This window comes from Ascaphus truei, chromosome 18 (genome assembly GCF_040206685.1).
Source record: "Ascaphus truei isolate aAscTru1 chromosome 18, aAscTru1.hap1, whole genome shotgun sequence".
In the NCBI taxonomy this organism is placed as follows: Eukaryota; Metazoa; Chordata; class Amphibia; order Anura; family Ascaphidae; genus Ascaphus; species Ascaphus truei.
The window spans coordinates 9,070,968-9,097,908 of NC_134500.1; the positions used below are offsets into that span (position 1 = coordinate 9,070,968).

The 26,941-nt window shown below is 51.2% G+C and overlaps 1 protein-coding gene across 4 annotated transcripts in view; it reads left to right on the top strand.

Annotated features, from left to right (window-relative positions):
* IQCH (IQ motif containing H) overlaps positions 1-26,941 on the top strand; it is a 77,841-nt gene that overhangs the window by 45,454 nt on the left and 5,446 nt on the right. For all 4 annotated transcript variants that reach the window (XM_075575383.1, XM_075575385.1, XM_075575384.1 and 1 more), the window contains 3 exons: positions 8,086-8,206; positions 14,617-14,903; positions 21,360-21,524. In XM_075575383.1, coding sequence (XP_075431498.1) covers positions 8,086-8,206; positions 14,617-14,903; positions 21,360-21,524 — 573 coding nt within the window. The remainder of the gene's footprint in view (positions 1-8,085; positions 8,207-14,616; positions 14,904-21,359; positions 21,525-26,941) is intronic.

The following is a 26,941-nucleotide window of genomic DNA, read 5'->3' on the forward strand; positions in this document are numbered from 1 at the left end:
TTACACACAGCCGGACCCTGTGATAGGGAGAGGGTAATAACAGTATGTTGGGTAACTCATAGCATGCTACATGGTGTTACACACAGCCGGACACTGTGATAGGGAGAGGGTAATAACAGTATGTGGGGTAACTCATAGCATGCTACATGGTGTTACACACAGCCAGGCCCTGTGATAGGGAGAGGGTAATAACAGTATGTGGGGTAACTCATAGCATGCTACATTGTGTTACACACAGCCAGACCCTGTGATAGGGAGAGGGTAATAACAGTATGTTGGGTAACTCATAGCATGCTACATGGTGTTACACACAGCCGGGCCCTGTGATAGGGAGAGGGTAATAACAGTATGTTGGGTAACTCATAGCATGCTACATGGTGTTACACACAGCCGGGCCCTGTGATAGGGAGAGGGTAATAACAGTATGTGGGGTAACTCATAGCATGCTACATGGTGTTACACACAGCCAGGCCCTGTGATCGGGAGAGGGTGATAACAGTATGTGGGGTAACTCATAGCATGCTACATGGTGTTACACACAGCCAGGCCCTGTGATAGGGAGAGGGTAATAACAGTATGTTGGGTAACTCATAGCATGCTACATGGTGTTACACACAGCCAGACCCTGTGATAGGGAGAGGGTAATAACAGTATGTTGGGTAACTCATAGCATGCTACATGGTGTTACACACAGCCGGGCCCTGTGATAGGGAGAGGGTAATAACAGTATGTGGGGTAACTCATAGCATGCTACATGGTGTTACACACAGCCGGACCCTGTGATAGGGAGAGGGTAATAACAGTATGTGAGGTAACTCATAGCATGCTACATGGTGTTACACACAGCCGGACACTGTGATAGGGAGAGGGTAATAACAGTATGTTGGGTAACTCATAGCATGCTACATGGTGTTACACACAGCCAGACCCTGTGATAGGGAGAGGGTAATAACAGTATGTGGGGTAACTCATAGCATGCTACATGGTGTTACACACAGCCAGACCCTGTGATAGGGAGAGGGTAATAACAGTATGTTGGGTAACTCATAGCATGCTACATGGTGTTACACACAGCTGGGCCCTGTGATACTGAGAGGGTAATAACAGTATGTTGGGTAACTCATAGCATGCTACATGGTGTTACACACAGCCAGGCCCTGTGATAGGGAGAGGGTAATAACAGTATGTTGGGTAACTCATAGCATGCTACATGGTGTTACACACAGCCAGACCTAAGATAGGGAGAGGGTAATAACAGTATGCTGGGTAACTCATAGCATGCTACATGGTGTTACACACAGCCGGGCCCTGTGATACTGAGAGGGTAATAACAGTATGTTGGGTAACTCATAGCATGCTACATGGTGTTACACACAGCCTGACCCTGTGATAGGGAGAGGGTAATAACAGTATGTGGGGTAACTCATAGCATGCTTCATGGTGTTACACACAGCCAGACCCTTGATAGGGAGAGGGTAATAACAGTATGTTGGGTAACTCATAGCATGCTACATGGTGTTACACACAGCTGGGCCCTGTGATACTGAGAGGGTAATAACAGTATGTTGGGTAACTCATAGCATGCTACATGGTGTTACACACAGCCAGACCCTGTGATAGGGAGAGGGTAATAACAGTATGTGGGGTAACTCATAGCATGCTACATGGTGTTACACACAGCCAGACCCTGTGATAGGGAGAGGGTAATAACAGTATGTTGGGTAACTCATAGCATGCTACATGGTGTTACACACAGCCAGACCCTGTGATAGGGAGAGGGTAATAACAGTATGTTGGGTAACTCATAGCATGCTACATGGTGTTACACACAGCTGGGCCCTGTGATACTGAGAGGGTAATAACAGTATGTTGGGTAACTCATAGCATGCTACATTGTGTTACACACAGCCAGACCCTGTGATAGGGAGAGGGTAATAACAGTATGTTGGGTAACTCATAGCATGCTACATGGTGTTACACACAGCCAGACCCTGTGATAGGGAGAGGGTAATAACAGTATGTGGGGTAGCTCATAGCATGCTACATGGTGTTACACACAGCCTGACCCTGTGATAGGGAGAGGGTAATAACAGTATGTGGGGTAACTCATAGCATGCTACATGGTGTTACACACAGCCGGACCCTGTGATAGGGAGAGGGTAATAACAGTATGTTGGGTAACTCATAGCATGCTACATTGTGTTACACACAGCCAGACCCTGTGATAGGGAGAGGGTAATAACAGTATGTTGGGTAACTCATAGCATGCTACATGGTGTTACACACAGCCGGACCCTGTGATAGGGAGAGGGTAATAACAGTATGTTGGGTAACTCATAGCATGCTACATGGTGTTACACACAGCCAGGCCCTGTGATAGGGAGAGGGTAATAACAGTATGTTGGGTAACTCATAGCATGCTACATGGTGTTACACACAGCCAGGCCCTGTGATAGGGAGAGGGTAATAACAGTATGTGGGGTAACTCATAGCATGCTACATGGTGTTACACACAGCCAGGCCCTGTGATAGGGAGAGGGTAATAACAGTATGTTGGGTAACTCATAGCATGCTACATGGTGTTACACACAGCCAGGCCCTGTGATAGGGAGAGGGTAATAACAGTATGTGGGGTAACTCATAGCATGCTACATGGTGTTACACACAGCCGGACCCTGTGATAGGGAGAGGGTAATAACAGTATGCTGGGTAACTCATAGCATGCTACATGGTGTTACACACAGCCATACCCTGTAATAGGGAGAGGGTAATAACAGTATGTGGGGTAACTCATAGCATGCTACATGGTGTTACACACAGCCAGGCCCTGTGATAGGGAGAGGGTAATAACAGTATGTTGGGTAACTCATAGCATGCTACATGGTGTTACACACAGCCGGGCCCTGTGATACTGAGAGGGTAATAACAGTATGTTGGGTAACTCATAGCATGCTACATGGTGTTACACACAGCCGGACCCTGTGATAGGGAGAGGGTAATAACAGTATGCTGGGTAACTCATAGCATGCTACATGGTGTTACACACAGCCAGGCCCTGTGATAGGGAGAGGGTAATAACAGTATGTTGGGTAACTCATAGCATGCTACATGGTGTTACACACAGCCAGGCCCTGTGATAGGGAGAGGGTAATAAGAGTATGTTCGGTAACTCATAGCATGCTACATGGTGTTACACACAGCCGGACCCTGTGATACTGAGAGGGTAATAACAGTATGTTGGGTAACTCATAGCATGCTACATGGTGTTACACACAGCCGGAGCCTGTGATAGGGAGAAGGTAATAACAGTATGTGGGGTAACTCATAGCATGCTACATGGTGTTACACACAGCCAGGCCCTGTGATAGGGAGAGGGTAATAATAGTATGTTGGGTAACTCATAGCATGCTACATGGTGTTACACACAGCCGGACCCTGTGACAGGGAGAGGGTAATAACAGTATGCTGGGTAACTCATAGCATGCTACATGGTGTTACACACAGCCGGACCCTGTGATAGGGAGAGGGTAATAACAGTATGTTGGGTAACTCATAGCATGCTACATGGTGTTACACACAGCCAGGCCCTGTGATAGGGAGAGGGTAATAAGAGTATGTTCGGTAACTCATAGCATGCTACATGGTGTTACACACAGCCGGACACTGTGATAGGGAGAGGGTAATAACAGTATGTTGGGTAACTCATAGCATGCTACATGGTGTTACACACAGCCGGACCCTGTGATACTGAGAGGGTAATAACAGTATGTTGGGTAACTCATAGCATGCTACATGGTGTTACACACAGCCGGAGCCTGTGATAGGGAGAGGGTAATAACAGTATGTGGGGTAACTCATAGCATGCTACATGGTGTTACACACAGCCAGGCCCTGTGATAGGGAGAGGGTAATAACAGTATGTGGGGTAACTCATAGCATGCTACATGGTGTTACACACAGCCAGGCCCTGTGATAGGGAGAGGGTAATAATAGTATGTGGGGTAACTCATAGCATGCTACATGGTGTTACACACAGCCGGACCCTGTGACAGGGAGAGGGTAATAACAGTATGCTGGGTAACTCATAGCATGCTACATGGTGTTACACACAGCCGGGCCCTGTGATAGGGAGAGGGTAATAACAGTATGTGGGGTAACTCATAGCATGCTACTTGGTGTTACACACAGCCAGGCCCAGTAAAAGCCCAATTTCAGGGTGTGGATGTGAGTAACACCACGTTTAGGTGACTTGGCTAATGTAACGCCAAGTCCCTGCGGTCTCCTTATGCGCTTGTAGGGGGCGCGCCCTTTGCCTCTCATGTCGAACGGCCGTTACCGATAACGCAACGCTCTTTCCCGGAGAACACGTGACGTAACGCTACGTTGTTAGGCTTTGATGATAGGCGGTAAGGTGTAACGTGACCTTAAGTTAGGGTCACATCTCGTTGGGGCACTTACCCGAGCGCTGCGGATATGGCCATGAGAGTAAAGAAAGGGGGGGGGGGTTACATTGCGACAGGAGAGCATTTTCATCCCGTCACGTCGGGGGGCCCAGGTCAGTCCTGAGGTCCGGGAAACTGGTCTGCGGGCTGCACCTCAATAAATAGGTTAACGATGATATATGTGTTTCTACAAAAACAAGTAAAAACCGCCATGCTGTCTGCACTGATTCTTACCTTTCTTATGCTCTAACACAGGGGCGGCCAAATCCAGTCCTCAAGGGCCACCAACAGGTTAGGTTTAAGGATATCCCTGCTTCAGCAGTCTTCGACTGAACCACTGGTTGAGCCACATGTGCTGAAGCAGGGACAGATGGAGCCACGTGCTGGAGGTGGGACTGATTGAGCCACCTGTGCTGAAGCAGGGATATCCTTTAAACCTGACCTGTTGGTGGCCCTTGAGGACTGGAGGTGGCCACTCCTGCAGTAACACAAGGTTTGTACGCCTGTAAGAAAAATGTTTGGGACGGAACTGACAGGAAATAACAGAATAAATAAGAATAAAGTCAGATCTGTGCACGGGAGCTCTGTGTCGCTTTTATAGATATTCACTGTTAGCCTAGTCATTGCTGCAGGAACGGCAACACATTGCAGGGCGATATAAGCACACCGGTGAGCGATATAACACCACACAGAGCGATATAAGCACACGCGTGAGCGGTATAAGCACACGCGGGAGCGGTATAACACCACACAGAGCGATATAAGCACACGCGTGAGCGGTATAAGCACACGCGGGAGCGGTATAAGCACACGCGGGAGCGGTATAAGCACACGCGGGAGCGGTATAAGCACACGCATGAGCGGTATATTCACACGGGTGAGCGATATAAGCACACGCGGGAGCGATATAAGCACACGCGGGAGCGGTATAAGCACACGCGGGAGCGGTATAAGCACACGCGGGAGCGGTATAAGCACGCGTGTGAGCGATATAAGCACAAGCAGAGAGATATAATAACACTCGCAGCCATATAACACCACTCAGAGAGATATAATAACACAGAGAGATATAATAACACGCAGAGCTATAATACCACGCAGAGAGATATAATAGCCAGAGCGATATAACACCACGCAGAGCGATATAACACCACGCAGAGCGATATAACACCACGCAGAGCGATATAACACCACGCAGAGCGATATAACACCACGCAGAGCGATATAACACCACGCAGAGCGATATAACACCACGCAGAGCGATATAACACCACGCAGAGCGATATAACAACACATAGAGCCATATAATAACACCCAGAGCGATATAACACCACGCAGAGCGATATAACACCACGCAGAGCGATATAACAACACATAGAGCCATATAATAACACCCAGAGTGATATAATGCGCACCCCTCACCGGGGTCTCAGACTCGCGTCCCACTCCCTGTGCGTTATCGATTTAATTCGCTTGTATCCCCTCTGTGTTAATTTTTCACATGCTTGCAAAACAACCCTTTGATTTTCTGTCACTCGTTAATTACAGTGTTTTGCCATTAAATAGGAGGCTTTGTGTAAACTAATTACTAGGTAATCATCGTCTACCGCGGCCGCGCTGCTTGTACCTTTTATATTCCATCCTACAAACGCTCCGCCGTCTGTGCCCGAGCCCTCTCTACATTCCCAGCCATTAGCTCCTACTAATTCACAGCATTACTGCAGAAGAGAGGGGGACTGGTAATTGTGGTGATATCAGTGCTGTTAATTACCGGAGTAGAACATTGAAATGATGCCAAGGACCATTGTTAGAAGCAAATAAAAAAAATAAACGCACACACACACACACACCAAAAAAAACACAAACCACAACGAGAAAGGTTTGAGTGCTACTTTCACCATCTGGGGACCCGGAGAGAGGAAAACAGCGAGAAAACAGCAGTGACAAAACATCGGAGTTACAGCTCCAGGCTTTGCAGGCCAGATGGAGGAGAGACATTCTCCCACACTGACGGGAGTGAGAACGGTCACGTTTCAGCAGCAGGTGAAGGGGAGGGGCGGACTTAACCCCTTCTCTGCCAGAGAGGGCAGCAACGCGCTGCGAAGCAATCGCGGCGGTTCATATGAAACCTGGCATCTTACTTGATCTCGGCCTGGGCACGCGAGCCCGGTGAGGCTTTTTTGGTGCCAGTCGTTTTGTTTTTGGTTCTTTGTAGGGTCATTATTGCCTCTGCTGGGCGGCTGTTCCCGGCATCCACAGATTCCATGAATATAAAGGCTCGATGTGGTGCTGACACAGGGTATTGGTAGATGCATTTCACTGACCGTGGCACTGCACTCTTAATTGATGCTGAATATCTCTATACACTTCCACATAGGGCTGAAGGAGTGACTCAGTGAGTGAAGGCGCTGACTCAGTGAGTGAAGGTGCTGACTCAGTGAGTGAAGGTGCTGACTCAGTGAGTGAAGGTGCTGATTCAGTGAGTGAAGGTGCTGACTCAGTGAGTGAAGGCGCTGACTCAGTGAGTGAAGGTGCTGACTCAGTGAGTGAAGGCGCTGACTCTGAGTGAAGGCGCTGACTCTGAGTGAATCCGCTGACTGAGTGAAGGCGATGACTGAGTGAAGGTGCTGACTGAGGGAAGGAGCTGACTGAGTGAAGGCGCTGACTCAGTGGGTGAAGGCGCTGACTCAGTGGGTGAAGGCGCTGACTCAGTGGGTGAAGGCGCTGACTCAGTGGGTGAAGGCGCTGACTCAGTGGGTGAAGGCGCTGACTCAGTGGGTGAAGGCACTGACTCAGTGGGTGAAGGCGCTGACTCAGTGTGTGAAGGCGCTGACTCAGTGGGTGAAGGCGCTGACTCAGTGAGTGAAGGCGCTGACTCAGTGAGTGAAGGCGCTGACTCAGTGAGTGAAGGCGCTGACTCTGAAACCAGTGTCACGGTGTCCGTTCCTTGTGACCTTGGTCACTTTATCTCCCTGTGCCTCAGGCACCAACAGCATAGATTGTAGGGGACTAGACTCTAGGGAAGGGGTGCGCAATCTTTCCCCGCTGAGCCCCTCTCGCGCCCCCCTCCCTTACCTTGTCTCCGGCATCAAATGTCCTTGCGGGTCATGTGACCCCGCGGCGTCATTTGACGCTGCGTTGCCATGGCGTCGCAGAAGACAAGGTAAGGGAAGTTGCAGAGGCCTCACGCGATCCCCCGGCATTTCATTTAAATGCCTTGGGGAAGAGCGCGGGGCCTCTGCGACTGCGTGCCCCCCCCTTAAAAAACCTTACGCCCCCCAGTTTGCGCCCCCCTGCTCTAGGGGACAGGGACTGTGTCTGTAAAGAAAAAAAAACCTATTATTTTAACAGAATATATCGAGTATAAACAAAATACTTTTTTTTTAACGAATATTTTGGGGGTCATTCTTACAAACGGTCTGTGTGATTGTTATTAACTGCTGCTTGATAATGTAACCCCAGTCACTGCGGCGATAACACCGTGGTGTGCTGTCACTTTATGGCGTCGGTTGGTTGCTGCGATTTAACATTTGAACCCTTCTGTGCCTTACCCGTTGTTCTGCCGCGCTGCCTGCGTGCCACGCTGCCTGCGTGCCACGCTGCCGGCCTCACCCCGTGTCCTCTCGTGTGACTCCCTCCCCAGGAGAAAGCTTTGCTGCGGATCACCCAGGAGCTGCCCCGGGTTCTGGAGCTGCACGCACAGCCGGTTAACAAGAGGCGCTTCCCCACGTGGGACAGGTTTCTGCAGGCCTTTGCGAGCCGCGGTAAGAAGGAGACCCACCCCTAGGGAGCATGGTGGACATGCGCTACCATTAGCAACATGCAGTGGCCTTATAGATTGTAAGCTCCTTGACGCAGACTACGAATTTTCACAACGTACCTCTGGGTTTACCTAGTAAACCTCCGGGTGGTGGCATTCGGCGGCAGCGGTGTCTCCTGGCGTCCTCCGAGTCCTGCAGGTACCTCCTGTCAATATGGCAGGGCGGCGTCAAATGGCGGCACGTTACCATGTCACTGGGAACGCTGCGTAACGTCACAGCGTTGCGTGACGCCCGTGGTCATGACAACGGGATACTACGTGAAGGCGCCACGTTGCCATGACATCGTGACGCCTCGGCGCCATAAGGCATCCCGTTGTCGTGGCAACTTGACGGCGCACCGTCACCTAGCGTCCCATGGTGGTGGCGCCATGTGACGCCGCACGCCCATATTGACAGGTTGCAGCGGGAGATGCCGGGAGGATTTTGGAACGATGCCAGGAAGACGACGCCGCCGCCGAAGGTAAGCGAGAAATTGAAAAATGTTAGTTGGCCTTCAGTAGAAGGCGGCCATCCTGATTTTAACACAATTTTACTCTTGTCTGCAAATGTTACATACGCCCATAATCATGTCTGTAAATATTATATATGACCTCTGTTCAATTTAACGTAACCATTGTCATCATAACCCTGTGCCCGGGACACACTTGAAAACGTGTTTATTAATGACCTCGAGGTTGGTATTGGGAGCAAAGTCTCCATCTTTGCTGATGACACTAAATTGTGTAATTTAGTAGAATCTGAGCAGGATGTAATTTCTCTCCGGAAGGACTTGGAGAGACTGGAAACGTGGGCAGGTAAATGGCAGATGAGGTTTAATACAGATAAATGTAAGGTTATGCATTTGGGAAGCAAGAATTAAAAGGCGACTTACAAATTAAATGGAGATATATTGGGGGAATCCTTGATGGAGAAGGATTTAGGAGTGCTTGTAGACAGCAGGCTTAGCAATAGTGCCCAAAGTCATGCAGTTGCTGCAAAGGCAAACAAGATCTTATCTTGCATCAAACGGGCAATGGATGAAGGGAAGTAAACATAATTATGCCCCTTTACAAAGCATTAGTAAGACCACACCTTGAATATGGAGTACAATTTTGGGCACCACTCCTTAGAAAATACATTATGGAACTGGAGAGAGTGCAGAGAAGAGCCACCAAATTAATAAATGGGGATGGACAATCTAACTTACGAGAAGAGGTTAGCTGAATTAGATTTATTTACATTTGAAAAGAGGCGTCTAAGAGATAACTATATACAAATATATTCGGGGACAGCACAGGGAGCTTTCAAAAGAACTATTCATCCCAAGGACAGTACAAAGGACACAGGGTCATCCCTTAAGGTTGGAGGAAAGGAGATTTCACCAGCAACAAAGGAAAGGGTTCTTTACAGTAAGGGCAGTTACAATGTGGAATTCATTACCCATGGAGACTGGGATGGCAGATACAATAGATTTGTTCAAAACAAGGTTAGACATCGTTTTGGAAAGGAAAGGTATACAGGGATATACCAAATAAGTAAACATGGGAAGGATGTTGATCCAGGGAGTAATCCGATTGCCAATTCTTGGAGTCAGGAAGGAATTCATTTTTCCCCTTATGAGATCATTGCATGATATGACACTGGGGTTTGTTGTTTGCCTTCCTCTGGATCAATAAGGAAGTATAGATATAGGATAAAGTATCTGTTTGCTAAATTTAGACTAGGTTGAACTTGATGGACGTACGTCTTTTTTCAACCTCATCTACTATGTAACTATATAACTATATGTAACTATGTAAAATGAGAGGTAACTATCAGTATTACTTCCTGGTAATATAGGGTAGCCAGGTGTCCAGTATTGAACCGGACTGTCCTGTATTTGGACACAGTCCAGTAAAAAAAATTGAGGTAATACTGGACATGTGTGTGTATACCGGTATTACCTCTCTGGGCGTGTATGTGTATACCGGTATTACCTCTCTGGGCGTGTATGTGTATACCGGTATTACCTCTCTGGGTGTGTATGTGTATACCGGTATTACCTCTCTGGGCGTGTATGTGTATACCGGTATTACCTCTCTGGGCGTGTATGTGTATACCGGTATTACCTCTCTGGGCATGTATGTGTATACCGGTATTACCTCTCTGGGGGTGTATGTGTATACCGGTATTACCTCTCTGGGTGTGTATGTGTATGCCGGTATTACCTCTCTGGGTGTGTATGTGTATGCCGGTATTACCTCTCTGGGTGTGTATGTGTATACCGGTATTACCTCTCTGGGCGTGCATGTGTATGCCGGTATTACCTCTCTGGGCGTGCATGTGTATGCCGGTATTACCTCTCTGGGCGTGTATGTGTATACCGGTATTACCTCTCTGGGCATGTATGTGTATACCAGTATTACCTCTCTGGGCGTGTATGTGTATACCGGTATTACCTCTCTATGTGTGTATGTGTATACAGGTATTACCTCTCTGGGTGTGTATGTGTATGCCGGTATTACCTCTCTGGGCGTGTATGTGTATGCCGGTATTACCTCTGTGGGCGTGTATGTGTATACCGGTATTACCTCTCTGGGCGTGTATGTGTATACCGGTATTATCTCTCTGGGCGTGTATGTGCCTGTATTACCTCTCTGAACGTGTATGTGTATACCGGTATTACCTCTTTGGGCGTGTATGTGTATGCCGGTATTACCTCTCTGGGTGTGTATGTGTATACCGGTATTACCTCTCTGGGTGTGTATGTGTATACCGGTATTACCTCTCTGGGCGTGTATGTGTATACCGGTATTACCTCTCTGGGTGTGTATGTGTATACCAGTATTACCTCTCTGGGCGTGTATGTGTATACCGGTATTACCTCTCTGGGCGTGTATGTGTATACCGGTATTACCTCTCTGGGTGTGTATGTGTATACCTGTATTACCTCTCTGGGCGTGTATGTGTATACCGGTATTACCTCTCTGGGCGTGTATGTGCCTGTATTACCTCTCTGAACGTGTATGTGTATACCGGTATTACCTCTCTGGGTGTGTATGTGTATACCGGTATTACCTCTCTGGGGGTGTATGTGTATACCAGTATTACCTCTCTGGGCGTGTATGTGTATACCTGTATTACCTCTCTGGGCGTGTATGTGTATACCGGTATTACCTCTCTGGGCGTGTATGTGTATACCGGTATTACCTCTCTGGGCGTGTATGTGTATACCGGTATTACCTCTCTGGGTGTGTATGTGTATACCGGTATTACCTCTCTAGGCGTGTATGTGTATACCTGTATTACCTCTCTGGGCGTGTATGTGTATACCGGTATTACCTCTCTGGGCGTGTATGTGTATACCGGTATTATCTCTCTGGGCGTGTATGTGCCTGTATTACCTCTCTGAACGTGTATGTGTATACCGGTATTACCTCTTTGGGCGTGTATGTGTATGCCGGTATTACCTCTCTGGGTGTGTATGTGTATACCGGTATTACCTCTCTGGGTGTGTATGTGTATACCGGTATTACCTCTCTGGGCGTGTATGTGTATACCGGTATTACCTCTCTGGGTGTGTATGTGTATACCAGTATTACCTCTCTGGGCGTGTATGTGTATACCGGTATTACCTCTCTGGGCGTGTATGTGTATACCGGTATTACCTCTCTGGGTGTGTATGTGTATACCTGTATTACCTCTCTGGGCGTGTATGTGTATACCGGTATTACCTCTCTGGGCGTGTATGTGCCTGTATTACCTCTCTGAACGTGTATGTGTATACCGGTATTACCTCTCTGGGTGTGTATGTGTATACCGGTATTACCTCTCTGGGGGTGTATGTGTATACCAGTATTACCTCTCTGGGCGTGTATGTGTATACCTGTATTACCTCTCTGGGCGTGTATGTGTATACCGGTATTACCTCTCTGGGCGTGTATGTGTATACCGGTATTACCTCTCTGGGCGTGTATGTGTATACCGGTATTACCTCTCTGGGTGTGTATGTGTATACCGGTATTACCTCTCTAGGCGTGTATGTGTATACCTGTATTACCTCTCTGGGCGTGTATGTGTATACCGGTATTACCTCTCTGGGCGTGTATGTTTATACCGGTATTACCTCTCTGGGCGTGTATGTGTATACCGGTATTATCTCTCTGGGCGTGTATGTGCCTGTATTACCTCTCTGGGCGTGTATGTGTATACTGGTATTACCTCTCTGGGTGTGTATGTGTATACCAGTATTACCTCTCTGGGCGTGTATGTGTATACCGGTATTACCTCTCTGGGCGTGTATGTGTATACCGGTATTACCTCTCTGGGTGTGTATGTGTATACCTGTATTACCTCTCTGGGCGTGTATGTGTATACCGGTATTACCTCTCTGGGCGTGTATGTGCCTGTATTACCTCTCTGAACGTGTATGTGTATACCGGTATTACCTCTCTGGGTGTGTATGTGTATACCGGTATTACCTCTCTGGGGGTGTATGTGTATACCAGTATTACCTCTCTGGGCGTGTATGTGTATACCTGTATTACCTCTCTGGGCGTGTATGTGTATACCGGTATTACCTCTCTGGGCGTGTATGTGTATACCGGTATTACCTCTCTGGGCGTGTATGTGTATACCGGTATTACCTCTCTGGGTGTGTATGTGTATACCGGTATTACCTCTCTAGGCGTGTATGTGTATACCTGTATTACCTCTCTGGGCGTGTATGTGTATACCGGTATTACCTCTCTGGGCGTGTATGTTTATACCGGTATTACCTCTCTGGGCGTGTATGTGTATACCGGTATTATCTCTCTGGGCGTGTATGTGCCTGTATTACCTCTCTGAACGTGTATGTGTATACCGGTATTACCTCTTTGGGTGTGTATGTGTATGCCGGTATTACCGCTCTGGGTGTGTATGTGTATACCGATATTACCTCTCTGGGTGTGTATGTGTATACCGGTATTACCTCTCTGGGCGTGTATGTGTATACCGGTATTACCTCTCTGGGTGTGTATGTGTATACCTGTATTACCTCTCTGGGCGTGTATGTGTATACCGGTATTACCTCTCTGGGCGTGTATGTGTATACCGGTATTACCTCTCTGGGCGTGTATGTGCCTGTATTACCTCTCTGAACGTGTATGTGTATACCGGTATTACCTCTCTGGGTGTGTATGTGTATACCGGTATTACCTCTCTGGGGGTGTATGTGTATACCAGTATTACCTCTCTGGGCGTGTATGTGTATACCGGTATTACCTCTCTGGGCGTGTATGTGTATACCTGTATTACCTCTCTGGGCGTGTATGTGTATACCGGTATTACCTCTCTGGGCGTGTATGTGTATACCAGTATTACCTCTCTGGGCGTGTATGTGTATACCGGTATTACCTCTCTGGGTGTGTATGTGTATACCGGTATTACCTCTCTAGGCGTGTATGTGTATACCTGTATTACCTCTCTGGGCGTGTATGTGTATACCGGTATTACCTCTCTGGGCGTGTATGTGTATACCGGTATTACCTCTCTGGGCGTGTATGTGTATACCAGTATTACCTTTGTGGACATAGTGACCTGATCGGCTTGGGGGGCCGCAGGATTTCCCTGAGCAGGGAGAGAGCAGGGCTGCTGCTAGCGTGCTGGGCAGCTTCCTCCATCCTGATTGGCTGCAGCTGGGTAATGCAGCCAATCAATATCCTACATGTGTTTCATTTAAAAAAAAAAAAATCAGTTCTGTACTATGAGAAAATACTTTTAGCATTTTTTTTAAACAACACTGAATTACATTTTGAATGTATTATAATGTAACAAGCCTTTTTTGTTTCTATAGCAACCATTTACAAAGTCACATCTCCTTCCTCTTCTGAAACAAGCTATGGCACACCCCTTTTTGAGCCCTGCCCGCTCTCTAGCAGTGCATCAATTGTATCTAGTGACTGTCTGGTCACATGATCTTCCCCACTGAACTTTACATCTTTGATCCTCTTCTGCTGCACTGACAGCCATTTATGGAACCCTGAGCCGAATCTTCGCCGATCGATCACAGGAGAACGGATCGATCGGCAACTTAGCTAATTACTTATCCTTGTGTGGATTGTATTGATGCACATATTTCAGGGGGGGGAAAAAATGAAAAAACGAGTTGATTGGTTTTCATGTAACAACAAAACGTTTCAGAGAACGGTCCCAAATACCAGCACCTTCCTACGAAGTGTTCATGTTACGAAGAGCGTTGTGGAGTGCGCGATGGGACTGGAGCTGCCTGATTGATAACAAATCAAAGGATGTGTACACATGTTATCTACTTCCCTCCCTAATGATAGTTCCCACATCGCGATGCAAGCGGAAGGAAGATCATATCTCATTACATGTATGTTGTCTTGCTCTAGGAGGGGTAATTGAAGCCTTCCCGCCTGCTGAGAGCATCACCTGCCTCACCGCGGACCTGCTGATCGAGCCGGACGGAGGGATCAGGATGGTGTCCTGTGGGGATCAGATTCACAGCCCTGGCCCCCTGCAGTGCGTGGGTAGCTCCGTTCCGCAATGCTCCGTGCCGCCCGATGTCCTTACCTCTATCTGCATGAAGATCGGAGAGGCCTGCAAGAGCAGGGGAGTGCTTGGATATCTGTCTGTGGACCTGCTTAGCTTCATAGACCCATACACTCTGGAGCAGCAGGTAAGGTGGTCACACAGACTGACCACAGGGTGACCCTCAGACCATGCGCTCACACACACAGACTGACCACAGGGTGACCCTCAGACGATGCGCTCACACACACAGACTGACCACAGGGTGACCCTCAGACCATGCGCTCACACACACATTGACTTCAGGGTGACTATTGGACTGTGTGCTCACACATACATTTAGACTGTGTACACAGACTGACCGTCTGACCACACACACACACACACACACACACACACACACACACACACACACACACACACACACACACACACACACACACACACACACACACACACACACACACACACAGAGTAAGCCAACACAGTGACCTGCAGACCACACGGACACACACACACACACACACATACTGTACAGACCATACAGTGGCCGTCTGACTGTGTGCTCACCTACACAGATTTGCACACTCATCTCTCTCACGCACAGACTTGCACATCTCTCATATGCAAATACACACTTCTCACTCACACACACTCAGACTCACACATCCCTCTCTCTCACACACATCCCTCTCTCTCACACACATCCCTCTCTCACACACACAGACACATAGACTCACACGTCCCGCTCTCTCACACACACACACATCCCTCTCTCACACGCACATAGACACACACACACACAGACTCGCATATCTCTCACACACACAGACGCACCTCTCTATCTCTGTCTCTCACACACTCACACACATACAGACTCACACGTCTCACATACAAACACACACACATCTCCCTCACACACAAACTCGCACCTCTCTCTCCCTTTCTCTCTCTCACAAACACATCTTTGACACACCAGCAGACTCACACATCTCTAACACACGCACACGTCTCGCTCACACATACACATGCACAGTGAGATCTCACAGTAAGTAGCCGCTGATCCCACCATGCCTGACAAACTGATCGCCCTTATTTCGGAGGAGCACGCGGCTATCTTTCTGGGGTCTTCGTTGCCAAGTCTTCAGCATCATGAGGCTAGAAATAAAGCAGTAATTGTAATAAAATCTCTTAGTGGCCACTAGGTGTCAGGCACGGGAGTCTGGAAAGGACAGTCAGTGAGACAGAGAGAGAATGACAGGGAACAGTTATAGGATGTGGGACAGTCACAGTGAGATAGAGAGAGAATGACAGGGAACAGTTATAGGATGTGGGACAGTCAGTGAGACAGAGAGAGAATGACAGGGAACAGTTATAGGATGTGGGACAGTCACAGTGAGATAGAGAATGACAGGGAACAGTTATAGGATGTGGGACAGTCACAGTGAGACAGAGAGAGAATGACAGGGAACAGTTATAGGATGTGGGACAGTCACAGTGAGATAGAGAGAGAATGACAGGGAACAGTTATAGGATGTGGGACAGTCACAGTGAGATAGAGAGAGAATGACAGGGAACAGTTATAGGATGTGGGACAGTCACAGTGAGATAGAGAATGACAGGGAACAGTTATAGGATGTGGGACAGTCACTGTGAGACAGAGAGAGAATGACAGACAGGGAACAGTTACAGAAGGTGTGGGACAGTCACAGAAACAAGGGACAGTCAATGTTGGAACAAACATAGAGCACAGTGACAGACTGAAACAGGAAAGAGAAATGAGACACTGGCTATTACTGGAATAAGAGACGGGACAGTGACAGAGAGGACATGTAATGCTGTCATATAGGACATATTAGTTAACCCCTTTAGTACCAGGGCTGTTAATTTAATTAGGATTGTCTGTGCACTGTACCTATTACCACCTCTCCTTGTCTTTCCGTTCCTGTGCTGCCCGTCGGGTCAGCAGGTAATTCCTATACAATGCATAGTGGCTCATGTTTGCTAAGTGCGGCTATGCCATTAGACACGTTGCAGCGCTGGAGGACACCTTATGGCCCATTCACATCAGTGTCTTGTGGAATAGCGCTGCTTAGTAAATATGGCCCATAATGTATATAATGCATGGCAGCTCCTCTGACACCAATGGGGGGGGTTGCAGTTGCCTTCTTCTGGAAAGCGTTTGCCCAACTCCGGATCACCGAACTTCAAGTTTCCCCTTGCAATAAAAGGAAACCCGCTACCAGCTGCCGATGAGCATTTCCTCACCCCTCCGGAACAGCTGATCCTTACAATGACGGATTGGATCTTTAATAGCTCAGCAGATTCCTGGCAGTGGGTTATTAAGGAGCAGGGCTGCAGCGATTCGTTCAGAGGGCATTTCCTTGTGAATATGATTCAGAAATTAGCAGGAGTTTAGCGAGAGGCCAGCACTGGTTGACCCCTTAATATGGTTATAATGATGCCATTTAACATCCGCCGCTTACCGCACTCACTCACAGCTCAGCGCGGGGCGAGCAGCCTCTGCGGTGACACAGAGAGGGAGGCCGCCCGGTGACACAAATACTGACCCACGGGAAGTCCTGCTCAGGACTGTTTCCTTCATAGACAGATGTTTGTGCTGTACATGTCACACTCACCTTATCTCAACCCACTTCCAGGCAGAGCACAAGGAGGGCTTGTGGTTAGGGCTCTGACCTCTGAAGTGAGACATGTGTTCCAGCTTTGTTTGACCTTGGGAAAGTCATTTTAACTCCGTGTGTCTATGGTATCATCATTTAGGCTGTTGTTGTAATATTGTACAACATACAGGGATGTGTCTGATATACAGTACACACGTGAGGCGGGAAGACGTTATTTCCCATGTAACAGCGCTGGGCTCGTGTAGCTGTGCTTGTCCTGTGGTATAACAGGGGAAGGCTTTTGATGGCTGTTCTTCCAGATGTAGGGGGTTGTGAGGTCTCAGAAGCTTGTGTACAAACCAAATCCATCACAAGCTCTGTTACTGGTGCATTAAAAACAATATGTATGGGCACCCGCAAATAGTACTATCTCTCCTACAGAGGGCCTGAAGAAGTGTTTGATTGAGAAAGAAAGGAATGTATATGTACCTATAATTCTCTCTCACTATATGTAACCTATCCCAGCTTCAATTTGCAAAGCCAGTATAACCAGCCTCACACTGAGACCCAACAGGTTCGAAACAGCTGTCTGTGAGTAGGTTTACTGGCTCTGCACTTAACCCATGCTTTGCTGAAAAGCTGTGTAATGCGTCAGGTATAAGCTTATAGGGGTCCTATTTTAAAATGGATTTGAAGCAAAAGGTGACACTGTATGCTCATTTGCATGTCATTACCCAGAATCCCTTGCTGCATTGGAAGCACTGTATGCTAAGGGATAACGGGGAAGGGCAGGGGTTCCGACCTGTCTGAGACATTTGAATGTGCTCACAAGGGATTTTTTCATTTGCTGTATTATATATATATATATTCACACATATACACACACACACACACACACACACTTGCTCTTTGGTTTCAGTAACACACGCAGTGTTGCCACCCCTCCAGGTTTTGGCCACGTATCTCTGGGTACGGGTTTACCTAGTAAACCTCTGGGTGGCGGCATTCGACGGCATCGCGGCTTCTTCTGCGTCCTCCCTGTATCTTCCCTGCAACTCCTGTCAATATGGCCGATCGGCGTCAAATGGCGCCGCATTGCCATGTCAATGGGAACGCCATATGACATCACAGCGTCACATGACACCCTTTGCCATGGCAACGAGACGCTATGTGACGGCACCACATTGCCATGAGAACATGATGCCTCGGCGCCATAAGGGGTCCCGTTGTCATGGCAACTTGACGCTGCGTGCCATTCCGTTGTCATGGCAACTCGACGCCATGTGACTTTGCGCGGCCATTTTGACGGGTTGCAGGTGGAGATGATGGAAGGATGACAGAGGATGCCGGGAGGCGAAGGTTAACGCTACATTTCCGAATGTCGTCTCCGGGTCAGCCTTCAGTAGAACGGGCGACCCTGACTACGCCCGTGGGGGTCTCTGGGAAGGGGGCGACCCTGACAACGCCCGTGGGGGTCTCTGGGAAGGGGGCGACCCTGACTACGCCCGTGGGGGTCTCTGGGAACGGGGCGACCCTGACTACGCCCGTGGGGGTCTCTGGGAACGGGGCGACCCCGACTACGCCCGTGGGGGTCTCTGGGAACGGGGCGACCCTGACTACGCCCGTGGGGATCTCTGGGAAGGGGGCGACCCTGACTACGCCCGTGGGGGTCTCTGGGAAGGGGGCGACCCTGACTACGCCCGTGGGGGTCTCTGGGAAGGGGGCGACCCCGACAACGCCCGTGGGGGTCTCTGGGAACGGGGCGACCCTGACTACGCCCGTGGGGGTCTCAGGGAACGGGGCGACCCCGACTACGCCCGTGGGGGTCTCTGGGAAGGGGGCGACCCTGACTACGCCCGTGGGGGTCTCTGGGAAGGGGGCGACCCTGACTACGCCCGTGGGGGTCTCTGGGAAGGGGGCGACCCTGACTACGCCCGTGGGGGTCTCTGGGAAGGGGGCGACCCTGACTACGCCCGTGGGGGTCTCTGGGAACGGGGCGACCCTAACTACGCCCGTGGGGGTCTCTGGGAAGGGGGCGACCCTGACTACGCCCGTGGGGGTCTCTGGGAACGGGGCGACCCTGACTACGCCCGTGGGGGTCTCTGGGAAGGGGGCGACCCTGACTACGCCCGTGGGGGTCTCTGGGAACGGGGCGACCCTGACTACGCCCGTGGGGGTATCTGGGAAGAGGGCGACCCCAACTACGCCCGTGGGGGTCTCTGGGAAGGGGGCGACCCTGACTACGCCCGTGGGGGTCTCTGGGAAGGGGGCGACCCTGACTACGCCCGTGGGGGTCTCTGGGAAGGGGGCGACCCTGACTACGCCCGTGGGGGTCTCTGGGAACGGGGCGACCCCGACTACGCCCGTGGGGGTCTCTGGGAAGGGGGCGACCCTGACTACGCCCGTGGGGTCTCTGGGAACGGGGCGACCCCGACTACGCCCGTGGGGGTCTCTGGGAAGGGGGCGACCATGACTACGCCCGTGGGGGTCTCTGGGAAGGGGGCGACCCTGACTACGCCCGTGGGGTCTCTGGGAAGGGGGCGACCCTGACTACGCCCGTGGGGGTCTCTGGGAACGGGGCGACCCTGACTACGCCCGTGGGGTCTCTGGGAAGGGGGCGACCCTGACTACGCCCGTGGGGTCTCTGGGAAGGGGGCGACCATGACTACGCCCGTGGGGTCTCTGGGAAGGGGGCGACCCTGACTACGCCCGTGGGGGTCTCTGGGAAGGGGGCGACCCTGACTACGCCCGTGGGGGTCTCTGGGAACGGGGCGACCCTGACTACGCCCGTGGGGGTCTCTGGGAACGGGGCGACCCTGACTACGCCCGTGGGGGTCTCTGGGAACGGGGCGACCCTGACTACGCCCGTGGGGGTCTCTGGGAAGGGGGCGACCCTGACTACGCCCGTGGGGGTCTCTGGGAACGGGGCGACCCTGACTACGCCCGTGGGGGTCTCTGGGAACGGGGCGACCCTGACTACGCCCGTGGGGGTCTCTGGGAACGGGGCGACCCTGACTACGCCTGTGGGGGTCTCTGGGAACGGGGCGACCCCGACTACACCCATGGGGATCTCTGGGAAGGGGGCGACCATGACTACGCCCGTGGGGGTCTCAGGGAACGGGGCGACCCTGACTACGCCCGTGGGGGTCTCTGGGAAGGGGGCGACCCTGACTACGCCCGTGGGGGTCTCTGGGAACGGGGCGACCCTGACTACGCCCGTGGGGGTCTCTGGGAAGGGGGCGACCCTGACTACGCCCGTGGGGGTCTCTGGGAACGGGGCGACCCTGACTACGCCCGTGGGGGTCTCTGGGAAGGGGGCGACCCTGACTACGCCCGTGGGGGTCTCTGGGAACGGGGCGACCCTGACTACGCCCGTGGGGGTCTCTGGGAACGGGGCGACCCTGACTACGCCCGTGGGGGTCTCTGGGAACGGGGCGACCCTGACTACGCCCGTGGGGGTCTCTGGGAACGGGGCGACCCCGACTACACCCGTGGGGATCTCTGGGAAGGGGGCGACCCTGACTACGCCCGTGGGGGTCTCTGGGAAGGGGGCGACCATGACTACGCCCATGGGGGTCTCTGGGAAGGGGGCGACCCTGACTACGCCCGTGGGGGTCTCAGGGAACGGGGCGACCCTGACTACGCCCATGGGGGTCTCTGGGAAGGGGGCGACCCTGACTACGCCCGTGGGGGTCTCTGGGAACGGGGCGACCCTGACTACGCCCGTGGGGGTCTCTGGGAACGGGGCGACCCTGACTACGCCCGTGGGGGTCTCTGGGAAGGGGGCGACCATGACTACGCCCGTGGGGTCTCTGGGAAGGGGGCGACCATGACTACGCCCGTGGGGGTCTCTGGGAAGGGGGCGACCCCGACTACGCCCGTGGGGGTCTCTGGGAAGGGGGCGACCCTGACTACGCCCGTGGGGTCTCTGGGAAGGGGGGCCGCTGCTTCTGTTAACCATTTCCTTTCCTTTGCTGATTTAGATTTGGGCGACTGACTTGGACGTGTGCTACAGTGACCAGCTGGCCATGACCCAGCTCCTGCTCTATCTGACCAACGGGACACTGGACTGTACCAACAGCCGCCTGAATGTGCCCCCCGCCCCGAGGAAAGTGGAACGCTCCAGACACAGAGCTCAACCTGTAGAGGTGAAATGCATTTACTTACTGCATATATACCCCCTGCACTCACACTGCGTATATACCCCCTGCACTCACACTGCGTATATACCCCCTGCACTCACACTGCATATATATACCCCCTGCACTCACACTGTGTATATACCCCCTGCACTCACACTGCATATATATACCCCCTGCACTCACACTGCGTATATACCCCCTGCACTCACACTGCATATATATACCCCCTGCACTCACACTGCGTATATACCCCCTGCACTCAGACTGCATATATACCCCCTGCACTCACACTGCATATATACCCCCTGCACTCACACTGCATATATACCCCCTGCACTCACACTGCATATATATACCCCCTGCACTCACACTGCGTATATACCCCCTGCACTCACACTGCATATATACCCCCTGCACTCACACTGCGTATATACCCCCTGCACTCACACTGCGTATATACCCCCTGCACTCACACTGCGTATATACCCCCTGCACTCACACTGCATATATACCCCCTGCACTCACACTGCGTATATACCCCCTGCACTCACACTGCATATATATACCCCCTGCACTCACACTGCGTATATACCCCCTGCACTCACACTGCATATATACCCCCTGCACTCACACTGCATATATACCCCCTGCACTCACACTGCATATATACCCCCTGCACTCACACTGCGTATATACCCCCTGCACTCACACTGCATATATATACCCCCTGCACTCACACTGCGTATATACCCCCTGCACTCACACTGCATATATACCCCCTGCACTCACACTGCATATATACCCCCTGCACTCACACTGCATATATACCCCCTGCACTCACACTGCATATATACCCCCTGCACTCACACTGCGTATATACCCCCTGCACTCACACTGCGTATATACCCCCTGCACTCACACTGCATATATACCCCCTGCACTCACACTGCGTATATACCCCCTGCACTCACACTGCATATATACCCCCTGCACTCACACTGCGTATATACCCCCTGCACTCACACTGCATATATACCCCCTGCACTCACACTGCGTATATACCCCCTGCACTCACACTGCGTATATACCCCCTGCACTCACACTGCATATATACCCCCTGCACTCACACTGCATATATACCCCCTGCACTCACACTGCATATATACCCCCTGCACTCACACTGCATATATACCCCCTGCACTCACACTGCGTATATACCCCCTGCACTCACACTGCATATATATACCCCCTGCACTCACACTGCGTATATACCCCCTGCACTCACACTGCATATATACCCCCTGCACTCACACTGCATATATACCCCCTGCACTCACACTGCATATATACCCCCTGCACTCACACTGCATATATACCCCCTGCACTCACACTGCATATATACCCCCTGCACTCACACTGCGTATATACCCCCTGCACTCACACTGCGTATATACCCCCTGCACTCACACTGCGTATATACCCCCTGCACTCACACTGCATATATACCCCCTGCACTCACACTGCATATATACCCCCTGCACTCACACTGCATATATACCCCCTGCACTCACACTGCGTATATACCCCCTGCACTCACACTGCATATATATACCCCCTGCACTCACACTGCGTATATACCCCCTGCACTCACACTGCATATATACCCCCTGCACTCACACTGCATATATACCCCCTGCACTCACACTGCGTATATACCCCCTGCACTCACACTGCATATATATACCCCCTGCACTCACACTGCGTATATACCCCCTGCACTCACACTGCATATATACCCCCTGCACTCACACTGCATATATACCCCCTGCACTCACACTGCGTATATACCCCCTGCACTCACACTGCATATATACCCCCTGCACTCACACTGCGTATATACCCCCTGCACTCACACTGCATATATACCCCCTGCACTCACACTGCATATATACCCCCTGCACTCACACTGCATATATACCCCCTGCACTCACACTGAATATATACCCCCTGCACTCACACTGCATATATACCCCCTGCACTCACACTGCATATATACCCCCTGCACTCACACTGCATATATACCCCCTGCACTCACACTGCATATATACCCCCTGCACTCACACTGCATATATACCCCTTGCACTCACACTGCATATATACCCCCTGCACTCACACTGCATATATACCCCCTGCACTCACACTGCATATATACCCCCTGCACTCACACTGCATATATACCCCCTGCACTCACACTGCATATATACCCCCTGCACTCACACTGCATATATACCCCCTGCACTCACACGTCATATATACCCTCCTGCACTCACACTGCATATATATACCCCCTGCACTCACACGTCATATATACCCTCCTGCACTCACACTGCATATATATACCCCCTGCACTCACACTGCATATATACCCCCTGCACTCACACTGCATATATACACCTTACACTCACTCCCTGTGCCTATAGAACCCCTGCCCTCATACAATGCACTTATAGCCCCCCTCCACTTAGATTTACTGTGTGTCTAGCCCTCCGATACTCACTCTCACTTCGTATATAGCCCCCATACACTCGCACTCCTCTAGCCCCCCTGCACACACACTCACTGCATGTACAGTATGGTCCCTCTACACTCACTGTGCTTAACCCTTTCTACACACACTCAGTGGACTTAAAGCCCCCTTCACTCACACTCACTGTACTCACAACCCTCCTCACTCAATTCCCTCACCTCTCCCCTCCTCCTTGCACTCATAACCTCCCACTACTCACCTCTGCATCTTCTCTCCCTACCCCCCCTCACTTCCTGCGTTTATTTCCCCCCCCCCCCACACTCCCAATAAAGCTTCTTTAAAAGAATACATTTGCTCACTGCTGCTGCTCCTGTAATTATGTATAAAACCAATCACTCATTATCCGTGAGATAGATGAGGCTAAATAATCACAGCATTAATAATTTACAGGGCTCTTTATTATGCCAGTATGTACAGGCTGCGGAGACGCGGTGAGCAATTCTTTCAGTCTGATGCCAACCCTTAAACAATGGCGTTCCATCACCGCGCCCCCATCCTGCTTCACGCTTGTTAAACAGAGACATGGATTATTCTATCAAACTCTCGTCTAGTTCCCGGTCCCCCACTGCAAGCACACAGCTTCTGGGATGTGCATTCTGATATCTCCCCCCCAGCCCCCCTCCGCACGTTAATGACTCAAACAATGGGGCGATATTAATTCTGCGAATATTATCAACATGATTAGTTTCCAGTCAGAGATTTATTGCACCCGAGTTTTACGAGCGCCGACGCCACATGTGTTGCTGTCAGACCACACGCTGCCAACTCCCACGTGTCGGAGGGTAGAGATCTGGGACGTGTGTGTAAAGGTTCCATCAGGACGTGTGTCAAACAGTCGTCAGTGTCATATGTACCGTGTCAGGGATAATGTGTCCACTCTGTGTTGTGTGTAGTGAATATGTACAGACATGCTGTAATAAGTTAGAAATATAACATGCCAGCCCTGTGTGATGTTCTAGGAATATATATATATATATACACACAGTGACACACACACACAGTGTCACACACACACACACACACACACACACACACACACACACACACACACACACACACACACACACACACACACACACACACACAGTGTCACACACACACGCACACACGCACACACGCACAGTGTCACACACACACACACACACACACACACACACACACACACACACACACACACACACACAGTCACACACACAGTCACACACACAGTCACACACACACAGTCACACACAGTCACACAGTCACACACACACACAGTGTCACACACACACACACACACAGTGGACAGGAGGAGGGGGGGGGAGAGTGGAACGGCCGCCGATCCGAACAGGCGGATTCCTCCCTCCCCGCACCCATTTTCCGCACCGCGCGGGCAGCCAAGGGAGCGCCGTGGGCAAGGGGACCGGAGGGAAGGGCATGTACACACAGGGTACAGCCGTGACTGCGCAACCCGCGCCCATCTCCCACCCAAGGGGACTGGAGTGAAGGGCATGTCCCGCGCGGCCGCCACTGTCCTGCTCTCCCCCCACCCCCCTCCCGCTGGCATGTCCCGCTGCGCGTGGCAGGAGGTGATGGCGGAGCAGCGGAGGCTGAGGGGGGATTGTGTTGAGGGGGGAAGGCGCGTCGAGGGGAAGGTAGCGTGGAGGTGAGCAGTCAGCCGGCCGGGTTAAGCCAGGGGGGGGGGGGAGCCGGCGGTGAGGTGAGCTTTGGGTGATGGGGGATCCAGCGGGCCAGGCCGCGGGGTGAGAAGAGGAGAGTGGCGGGGTGGTCGTGCGTGTGTCCTCCCCCCCCCCAGCTGTGTCGGCGGCGGGTGACAGTGTGGCAGTTGGGTGAGGTCATAGAAGCAAGCAAGCCAATGAGAGGCGTGCGGGGGCGAGGCCGGACAACGGACCAATCTGATTGGCCAGAGGCTGAGTGACAGACCGGCGGACCAATCAGATTGCCCATAAGCACAGCAAACATACAACGTTTTCAGTTATATAGATATATATATATATATGACGCACTGCGGTATAACAGGTATATCGCATGATGCGCTGCGGTATAACAGGAATATCGCAGGGCGCGCTGCAGTATAACAGGAATATCGCATGGCGCGCTGCCGTATAACAGGAATATCGCATGGCGCGCTGCCGTAGAACAGGAATATCGCATGACGCGCTGCGGTATAACAGGAATATCGCATGGCGCGCTGCGGTATAACAGGAATATCGCAGGACGCGCTGCGGTATAACAGGAATATCGCATGGCGCGCTGCGGTATAACAGGAATATCGCATGGCGTGCTGCCGTATAACAGGAATATCGCATGGCGCGCTGCGGTATAACAGGAATATCGCAGGACGCGCTGCGGTATAACAGGAATATCGCATGGCGCGCTGCGGTATAACAGGAATATCGCAGGACGCGCTGCGGTATAACAGGAATATCGCAGGACGCGCTGCCGTATAACAGGAATATCGCATGGCGCGCTGCCGTAGAACAGGAATATCGCAGGACGCGCTGCGGTATAACAGGAATATCGCATGGCGCGCTGCCGTATAACAGGAATATCGCATGGCGCGCTGCCGTATAACAGGAATATCGCATGGTGCGCTGCCGTATAACAGGAATATCGCATGACGCGCTGCGGTATAACAGGAATATCGCATGGCGCGCTGCCGTATAACAGGAATATCGCATGGCGCGCTGCCGTATAACAGGAATATCGCATGGCGCGCTGCCGTATAACAGGAATATCGCATGACGCGCTGCGGTATAACAGGAATATCGCATGACGCGCTGCCGTATAACAGGAATATCGCATGACGCGCTGCGGTATAACAGGAATATCGCAT